At 40.9% G+C, this 9,856-nt stretch overlaps 1 protein-coding gene across 1 annotated transcript; it reads right to left on the minus strand.

Moving 5' to 3' along the window:
- Positions 1 to 450: 450 nt before the first annotated feature.
- On the minus strand, positions 451 to 4,732 carry arl13a (ADP-ribosylation factor-like 13A). Its single transcript, XM_041254009.1, has 9 exons — positions 4,632 to 4,732; positions 4,299 to 4,369; positions 3,639 to 3,888; positions 3,023 to 3,128; positions 2,153 to 2,358; positions 1,691 to 1,799; positions 1,229 to 1,478; positions 856 to 963; positions 451 to 641 (listed from the first exon to the last, which is right to left on the minus strand). The coding sequence occupies exons 1-9, from the start codon at positions 4,688 to 4,690 to the stop codon at positions 568 to 570; spliced, it is 1,233 nt and encodes a 410-aa protein (XP_041109943.1). The 5' UTR covers positions 4,691 to 4,732; the 3' UTR covers positions 451 to 567.
- Positions 4,733 to 9,856: the final 5,124 nt, after the last annotated feature.

A 9,856-nucleotide genomic window follows, 5' to 3' on the forward strand; every position in this document is an offset into this window, starting at 1 on the left:
GGATACTGAACGCTTTGAGTTGTTGATAGACAAATTATAAAACGTCTTGCTTGATTTCCAAATCAGACACACATATTTATTACTACAGATAAACCAACATTCTCCAAAAGAAAACAAAGCTTCAATTAAGTGTCAGCATTTTCCATAAATAAACAGTTTCATTTATTGTAGCTTTAATTGCAACAATGTATTAAATCTTTACAACAAAGTGTTAAGTTATCAGAAAGTACAGGTGCCATCTATACCAACCACAGAGGACTCGTCTTATTATTGTTTTGTGTTTGTTTGTTTGCTTCATATAAAATGTAAATTGTGTTTGTTTACCGTGGCGTTAGACTTTATTTTGAAAATAATGATGTTATAGTTACCATTATTCTCACACACACACACACACACACACACACACACACACACACACACACACACACTACTAGAAAGGGGAAAGGGGGGGGGACTATCGGATTTCCTTTGTCTATGAAAACAAGGCATTAGAGAGATGCATTGCTGATCTTGGATGTGCAGGCTGGAAGCAGGGACAGTAGCAGGGCAAGGCTGCTGAGTTAAGTCTTAAGTGATGTTCCCTTCTCGTTGATTCTGTTCTTGTCTGGCTTTGAGGGACAATATAGCTTTTCGGTAGAGATCTGTGAAAAGAAAACACAACACAACGTTTGAATGTTTTACACTGAACAGTGTCCCCAGCTGTCTACAATATTGTGGAGGGGTATTCACGGGGTAGCCCAGCAACACTAGTGAACAACGCAGGTGTACTTAAGTTAAAAACAAAACGCTTTGCTCATTCATGCTTAATTTTGTGAATTTTTCGTTTTCTATCTCTTAATGTTTGCTAAAACGTACCAAATGTCGCAGAAAGGTCCACAGGCTGCTGCGGGTGTGTTGGGGTCTTCTCAGTATTTATTTTATTTTTCTTTTTTGTTGTCTTTCTCTTCTTCTTTTGTAGTTTTTCTAAATTTGAAATGAAAAACTATTATATTATATTGCACCTGCCCCAGATTAAGCAGACTGCAGCAGCTCGGGTTACACATCAAACAGAGCGTGCATGATTGTCTTAATAATGGGAGGGGGAGGGAGCTGGGGCGGCATCGAATCGATTACAGTTATTTAATTAACTCCTGTTTTGTTTTTGTTTGGTTATTTTAAGGAGGAATATTCCACTTAAATTGTCAAAATGAGAAACTAACAGCTTGAGAGTGCTTAAAATTTAGAATACCCTTTTTTGGCGATTCTTCTGTACTCAGTTGGTGTGGTCGCTCCTGGACCTCTTCGCTGTTTTTCGGGCTCTTACTGAGCACTTCACCCACCCTGTTGCTAGGCAACACAGAGCCGGTAGCCCCGCTGGCTTTCCCTTCTTTCTGCCAGCTCTGATCCAAGCTTTCTTGCAGCTTGTTCTCATTCTCCTCCGCGTCCTCTATCTGCACCTTCTTTTTCTTTTTCAGTCGGTTTTTTAGTTTATTTTCCTTCTGTAAACAATGTATTATTATTATTATTATTATTATTATTATTATTATTATTATTATTATTATTATTATTATTGTCTGTCTGTCCATATAGTGACGAGCAATGGATCTCACTCCATGACAGCTCGCCCCAACAGCTATTCCAGTGCGACTATTTCCCTTGCCATATTCCCCTGCAGTTGTTTTTACAAGGGACAGTGTGGGACCCTGCATACCTTTTTAATGATGGTGCGAATGGGCTGCAGTTTCCCACTGGGCAAGGGCTTGTACCCCCACTGCTGGGAATTGTCTGTCTTGGGAAGTTCAGTTTGGCTGCCTTGAACTCTGCATAAAAGCACAAGAATGTTGCTGAACAAAGAACACAAGCTAACAAGTATAAAGATATAAACTTACTGTTATGTTTTATTTTTTAAACATATCTTTTTTTTCTGTTTGTCACTAGATGTTAATGTACTGCAATGAAGCCCCTGTAATCCCACTCCTTCATTTCTGACTTGTCGCAGGAGGTGAAGCAGGATTCATTTCACAGAACCTAGTATAAATAGTTATGGTTCAAACCCTGGCTGACAGTGGATAAATGAAAAGGCCTACCGTGCCATCTAACCCTTAGGTCTTACTGTGCCCCCCAGCCCCTAGGAGCCCCTATTGGATGTTTGCTGTGGTCACAGTGTGCTCACCTGTCATCCCTGGGCTTGCTGCGCCCTCGCTGGCCCTTCCTGTTGTGCTCTTTCTCCTCCCAGCCCACCGACTGGGCAGTGTCTCTCGCCACGCGCGCACACAGATTGCTGTAGTCCAGGGTGACCGCACGCAGCAGCCAGCGCAGTCCCTTCAGCCTATTCCTGTCCGACCAGCGCCACACATCCGCAATGGCAGAGCACGGCTCCTGCAAGGACAAACCCATTAACATTAAATATTGCCATCAGGACCTTGGCTCAAAACTTTATTTAAAGACTTCTGTAACAACCACGTTTAAAAAGGTTGATGACAATCAAACTTGTAATTCTTCAAAACAGTATAACTAATGCATTTTCCTAATATTTCATTTATTTCCTGTTTATTCATGTTCTACATGGTTCTCTGCAAGGTTCTCTACATAGTTCTCTGTTTGTTTCTATGCATGGTTCTATGCATGGTTCTCTGCATGGTTCTCTGCATTGTTCTCTACATGGTTCTCTTCATGGTTCTCTACATGGTTCTCTACATAGTTCTCTGTTTGTTTCTATGCATAGTTCTCTGCATGGTTCTCTGCATGGTTCTCTACATGGGTCTCTACATAGTTCTTTGTTTGTTTCTATGCATGGTTCTCTCCATTGTTCTCTACATGGTTCTCTGCATGCTTCTCTGTTATTTATGCTTAGATCATTATCTGCCATGCTTATTAAGTAGTCCAGCTTCTGATCGGACTCCCTTAGGCTGACTGTGGGGCATAGCTTTCAGTGCCCAGCTCAAGTTTTGCTGTAACACTTAGGAAGCACATAATCAGTGCAGAAACACATGACATGTTATGCAGGTAACAGTCGTTGCACCTGGCTCTCCAGCACACTCACAATGTGGCAGAGCGTCTGACTCTCGTTCACCAGCCTCTCCAGGGACAGCACCTCGATGAGCTCGCTCTCCAGCAGGGCGTTGGCTTTGTCCTGTTTGTTAGCCAGCCTGAAACAAACAGCAGTCCATCCATCAACACAGACTACAGGGCAATCGACACAGGCTACTGGGCAATCAACACAGGCTACTGGGCTATCAACACAGGCTACTGGGCCATCAACACAGGCTACTGGGCCATCAACACAGGATAATGGGCCATCAACACAGGCTACTGGGCCATCAACAGCCACGTTCAATTTCTCTCTCTTTGTTTCTGCAGCAATAAATATAGGGCTGCATGTGATGTATCCTCGAGTTATAACTATCGTATGACAAGTGCGTTGGTGTTTCCTTGATTTAAGGAATGGTATCTTTAATTGCATCTATGTTAGTCTGTATTCATGAGTTATAGAAAGAAAAAGTTAGAGAAGGAGTTACAGAAAGCTTTTGAAGTCTGTTTTGATTAATTAAATACAAGTTGACACTAGAATGCAGTTTAACACAAATCTGGAATAGCATCATTGAGTTACCCGAGTGTTTACAGTTTTACAGGTATTGTCATTCTGCGTTGGCTCTTACACCAGTAGGGGCTTCCTTGACACCTTTGGGTGCCTCAGCATGTCTGTCAGCAGTTCCCTAGCCTCTCTGATCCTCTGGGTGTCGCTCGAATCCACCACAAAGACAATCCCATGAGCCTCTCTGCAGTGCTGCTTCCAGAGCCCCCGCGTCTGCACCCCTCCTCCCAGCTCCACCAGCACCACCTCGAACTGGTCCACCTTCAGCTCAGTCCTGGCCATGCCCACAGTGGGTGCATTGTCCCCTGGGGGTTCTGGGAGTGGGGAAGTACAGGGTTGAAATGTTTTATACATTGGAATACTACATGTTACTGAGTGCAACCGTGACCAGCTACAATAACCACTAGGTGGCAGTAAATACAAGCTACACAACGTTGCTAGTCAGTTTAATGAACTGTTTCTTACTATGAGATAAAGGGCATACACATTGTAGTGGGTTTTATGATGTTTCTGATCATTGGAAGTGGCCCTGCTGCTCCGACATTGAGATTTTACTTTACCACTAAAATGTAGATGCAGATACTCTGCTACTCCTGTGATATTCCATTCCATGGTAAAAGTGTTTCCATACCCAACTTCTATTACATTGTGACAATACAGTTAAAGAATGCAGACTCAAAGAAAAATCCAGTCCAAGTTGTTTTCATATAATTATTATAAATACCTTTCAGGATCCCATTCACTGTGGATGTTTTGCCTGCATTGTCAAGACCCACCACGAGCAGAGTGACTTTCCTGTATGGCAGAAATATACATTAAACAGTCTTTCTAAAAGCAAAGGTTATAGTACAAGCCTACCTGGAAACAAACCCTGTACAACGCTAAAGAACCCCATGAATCATTTCTAGTGGAAACTCTGTCGCAGAGATCGCGTCACTGCAAACAAAAGAGCCTGGAGTGTGTTCTGTTCATGTGCTGGGGAGCAGTGGTGACTGCCTAACACCTTGTTCCATCCAAGTTCTTATCTATTTCATGTAACCTCAATGGAAGACGGTACCTGACTGGTTCCTGCAGCTTGGAGATCCAGCTGCAGCAGTTGCTCATCAGGTTGAACATGGTGGGAGGATGCCAGCAAAAGGGCCAACATCTCCTCTTTAATCTATATCTAAAATAAAAAAAAAAAAAACAGATTTTAAACTAGATAAATCTAAAGCAAAAAGAGGTCGTTGTTAGCTTGCCATATGAAAAAACAAAAAATGCAAAATATTAACAAGCTCAATATTCTAGATCTATATTAAAGTTGTCTGTGCATAAGGTGCTTGGAATACGGTACTGAATAAAATCCACTGTGCCCTTGCCCTAATGAAAGTTTACAGTGCTAAAAGCATTGAAGGACAGTATAGGGATACTGAAGCATGGTAAAACACAGATAAGCATGGTAAAGCCCATGAGAAGAGTATAGTCATGCAAATAGCATGACAGAACAATGCTGCAGATTTACCATAGTGCACTTCTATAAAGGGCTTCCCAGGTAGTGATGCAGTACAGTGTATTGGCAGGGAGAGGGACAGTTTGTTAGAGGAAGCTCACAGAACAGCTCCCTGTGGCGTACCTGCTCAGGGGATAAACAGGATTTCAGCAGACATCTGACACCGTCCATAAGCTCTTAACAAAGCACTGAGAAACCACTTAGGACACATGCGTCAAACCCTGAGATTAGCATGCTGCCTTTTTTTAATAGTTAGTTCCTGAAGCAATGCTCAAAAGTTTCGCTTGGTTGAGGTAGTTTGAATTGATTTTTGAGTCAAAGTTTTGCTTTTTATACGTGTGCCCTAGGTGGTAATACGTTACAATAAACAACAAGCGCTCAAATGGTCATTGCACTTCACATTCAAATATTATGTGCTTTTCAATTGAGCCAAGTATTCAATTCATATTACACACTTAACAAGCATGTTACTCAGCCTTACAGACTAGTCTTTCTAATGTGCTACCAATACTAACTAACAAGGGTGAAATAAAAAACAGCTCAGTTAACTTACAGTTGAATATCGGCTGCCATGCAGCTGTCCCCTGCCAGTCTGCTCTAATCATTGCACTGTCCTGCTAAATCTAATCTTCCTTTAAATAATTCACTAATCCCAGCCTGGTCTGAATTTACAGGTGCTCTCTGGGAGTTGTAGTCCCTAGGCTACTGACTCATTACAGTGATGCCCTGAGAGGACTACATTTCCCAGAGCACCCATTGGCTCTGACCTAATTCCATTATTTATCTGCCTTGACTGTAAGAGGTATTTATCAGGTTGGAGTAATAAGACACACTGGTTATTAGTAGTAGTTTTTTTTTCCCTATGAAAACATGGAAATTCATCAGAATTCTTCATTTCAAAGCTGGTGTTTTTTTTTGTTTGTTTTGCTTTTTTACCTGAAATAGTCACACCAAAATAACTGACCTAATTATCTATTTAAAGAGAAAACACTTTATTTTCTTTTTATATACAGTACAATAATAATAAAACCAGCAGCACTGTCTATGGCCACAAGGTGTTGCTCTTGCCTTTCTTAACTACATTTGAATTGTGTGTTTATTACGGTATTGCTGTTGCTGTTGTTGTTGTTGTTGTTGTTGTTGTTGAAACTATATGGAATTTGGTTGCATCTTTTGGTACCATGTATTACAAAAAAACTACTATTGATATTTCTCCAGGGGTTCTAGTAAATATTCTTATGTACTAAAACATATCAGCCTGTTTTTGATTTAAAGGGGTGCTAAACTGGCCTCTCAATAACACAACAGCATTCTACAAGCACGTTTTGCTATTGTTTCCAAGAATGAATTTGTGACTTTCACAGGTAAAGCCAGTTTTTCCTACCACAATGCCAGGTTGAATTCCTGCATAACATCCAACATGTACCTTATACACGTCTATGTGGGGCTCTAATCCCTGTGACTCGGGAAGCGAATGAGCAGAGAAAACCATGTGCCTGTACTGCAGTCAGACCTACAGAGCAAGACAAAGGGGCTTCACTGCAGTCAAAGTGAAGGTTCTGATGCTTTCCTTGTAAGAGTCCTATCTCAGTAAAGTGTGAGTCATGAAGGCACTGTTTGAAAATGCAGATACTGTTACAGGATTATCTCCAGGGGTTGGGAAATAAGCCAGAAACCCCGTCATTAGGACAAGCCGGCAGCAGTGATTGGATTTGTTGAGTCTGCAATGTGTGTGAGTCCTTCTGGAGGGGTAGCTGAGCATTTACCTGCACCTTCTGACTGAAACTCCTGCCAACCAAGCATCTGACTTGATATTAGTTTTCAACGTGTTTGTTTTAATGAGTAATAGAATCAAAAGTACTGGTGAATCCATTATAGCAGATACATTTTGATTGGGGTGGAAAACTAATCTTTTTAAATGTGATTTATTATTGGTGCCATGATATAGATTGTTAGTGTTATTTATTCATAGTATATATATATATATATATATATATATATATATAAGATTAAAAGGGAGATAAATGCATGAATAGACCCAATACCGGGATGCTTGAAGGTTTGAATGGAAAGGAATAGTAGATGGGCAAGTAATTTAACACACACACAATCTGTTACATTTGTACATTTAATGCATGAACTGTTAACATAGGAAATCCTTGCAATGCAGGCAGGGCTACTCTACTTTGAACATCTTTGAACAGGGACATTTTAATTGAATCGAAGGGAAAGCTAAGCTCACTGGCTCTATACAGAGAAGTGACAGACAAGCCTAATATGCAAATATGATCAAAACAGTGCCAGAAAGACAGTGAGTCAGAGGAATTCAGAGGCTGCCTTGTTCCAAATATTCTGCACTGCTGTATAAGGTAAGCAGCCTCTGCCTGAGCAGTGGTTTCCTAGTTCTTCTTGTTTGTTCTAACATAACTGTCACTACCAAATTAAAATCCTTTTAAGGGCACTTGCAGAAGTTTTACACATTTATTTCATCTGTAAAAAAAAACAAAAACATACAACGAGAAAGGTAGATTAGTCCACTGATAGCTGTTACAATATCAATAGCCATATAGTGCTGGTATCAAATGGTTAGTGCCAGTCGTGACACTCAACATTACAGAAGGCTACTTTAACTCTCTTTTGGTCAATTGTTTTCTGCCCGTCCCTACAGTATTGGGTAGTGGTTCAGCTAACATGGCTGGTAGGAATGTGATTGTGTCACCCTGTGTTTGCTCTATAAAAACAATCCCTACTTTAGCCAGATGCCTGATAAATCACACACACACACACATTGCAGATTCAATTGAATTTGAAAAGAGGGTGTTTCTCTAGAAGGGTTGTCCCAAGGGCAGGCAGACTTGCTGCCAAAAACACTAGGCTATGAATCTGCAGCAGCTGGTAATGTGCAGCAGCCTGTACATTAACTGATACGAAAGACAAAAGATGGGTGAAGGGTTAGAATCCTACTAGGGGACTCCTTGAATATCTGTATGGGAGTGTTCTACACTATGGTTTATAGATTTACAAAGCATCAGCTAGTCGCCACATTTTTCTGCCAGCATGTTAAACAGCTTCATGAATACAGCACTGCGTGCCAGCCAGTGCTAGCTCTGGGAATTCTATCTTTCGTCCTCACGCCCTTAACAGCAGTTGACGGTTGTGGGTTCCAGCCACAGGACTGGCGCCTACAAGTTACCTGCCCTCCAGTAACAGCAGTTGTAAATCGATACCTGGTGTAAAATGGATAGCTGAGTGCTTTGCTTCACATTCACACGAACCAGAAAGAGGGAGGCAGACACTTGTGAATAAAACAAAACACCTTTTGTCCCGTGGTGTCTAATGTCTCTGTGAAACAAAAGGGTGATCAAATTCAGAAATACCTTTTCCAAGGCACAAATCAATTCAATGGGCCATTGTTACTGAAGGTATAAATGAAAGAAAACATGTCACTCATCATTTAGGCAGACTTAGCAGGCCTTGTATCCCTAGCGTGACCGGTTTCTAAAACGTATCCATCAATACCCCCCGTGGAGGATACTAAGTGCCACCAGTGTTTTACTAACGAGCCTGTATTTGAGTTAATTAGGCACTTCAGCTTTAGCCCACAATAGAGTAAGCATACAATATGGCTCTGTGCTGCAGCAGTGTTATTAGTAGTACATTGCTGCTTTGGGGGTTTGCAGGAAACACGACAGCACACACGTTTGTAGCAGCTGCATTACAGCCGGTACCTTATTTTAGAGTCCTGCCAACTGACAACTTCTGTGCCAGACAGTGTGTACATTCCCTGGCACTGAAGCTCGCTCACTGGTCAGCAAAACGCTCAGCTGCAGCTGCATTTGTAGCAGTAGGAAGATGTTAAAATTGCATTTTCCTGACTACGTAGCTTCTAAAAATGGGATTTGCTTTTTGACGTTCACTGTACTTACTACTTTAGTTATTTTTTATTTATGTATTTATTTATTTATTTTGTTTCCAATAGTGTAAAATAACAAAGCAAAATCACGTACCGTACAGTACCGCACTTAATTACCTATATATAAAGGCAAATCTCTTTGAGAATCGTTTATATATATATATATATGTGTGTGTGTGTGTGTGTGTGTGTGTGTGTGTGTGTGTGTGTGTGTGTGTGTGTACAAGTAAAACACGTTGCTGCACGTCACTTTCAGAGACACGTCATCTGTGCTCGCTCTTGGTCCTAATGCAAGCTAGTTTATGATGTGCAATATTGTGACATGTTGCTGTATTTTGCTCCTCTGTCTGTGTTTATATTAGCATACCTGCAAACCTGATGTTATATAAATAATGCATTACCACCCCGTAGTTGTGGTCTATGGCAAGCCCTTTTAACACTGAATCCTCACTTTCTGATACAGGGGAAGTACAGACAGCGGGTGAGGTAATTTAATTAGCATGCATTTTGTATATCAAAAATTCAGTTCATTAGTGTTCATTAGTATGCATTTTTCCTAGCAGAAATTCAGACCAGATGTTCATTAGTGTCATCGCGATTAGTTCGGAGAGAAAAAAATAAATAAACCTAAAAAAAAAATAAAAAAATAAAAAAAAACTTCGTTAGAGAACTAACTTTAAAAAAAAATACTCCTAAGCGGTTAACTTTCTTGTTTACTATTCACATGGCAACGATGTTTGGCAGAGCGCCTGTACTGGCTTTTCTGTGAGCTGTACTGTACAGTAGAGGGGTGGGACAAAGGTAGTGCTGCATTGTTATTTTGAGTTTGGTTGCTACAATCTCGTTTTCAGCACATCTTGTGAAAATACAATCGATCGCT

Source organism: Polyodon spathula, chromosome 7 (genome assembly GCF_017654505.1).
Source record: "Polyodon spathula isolate WHYD16114869_AA chromosome 7, ASM1765450v1, whole genome shotgun sequence".
Classification (NCBI taxonomy): domain Eukaryota; kingdom Metazoa; phylum Chordata; class Actinopteri; order Acipenseriformes; family Polyodontidae; genus Polyodon; species Polyodon spathula.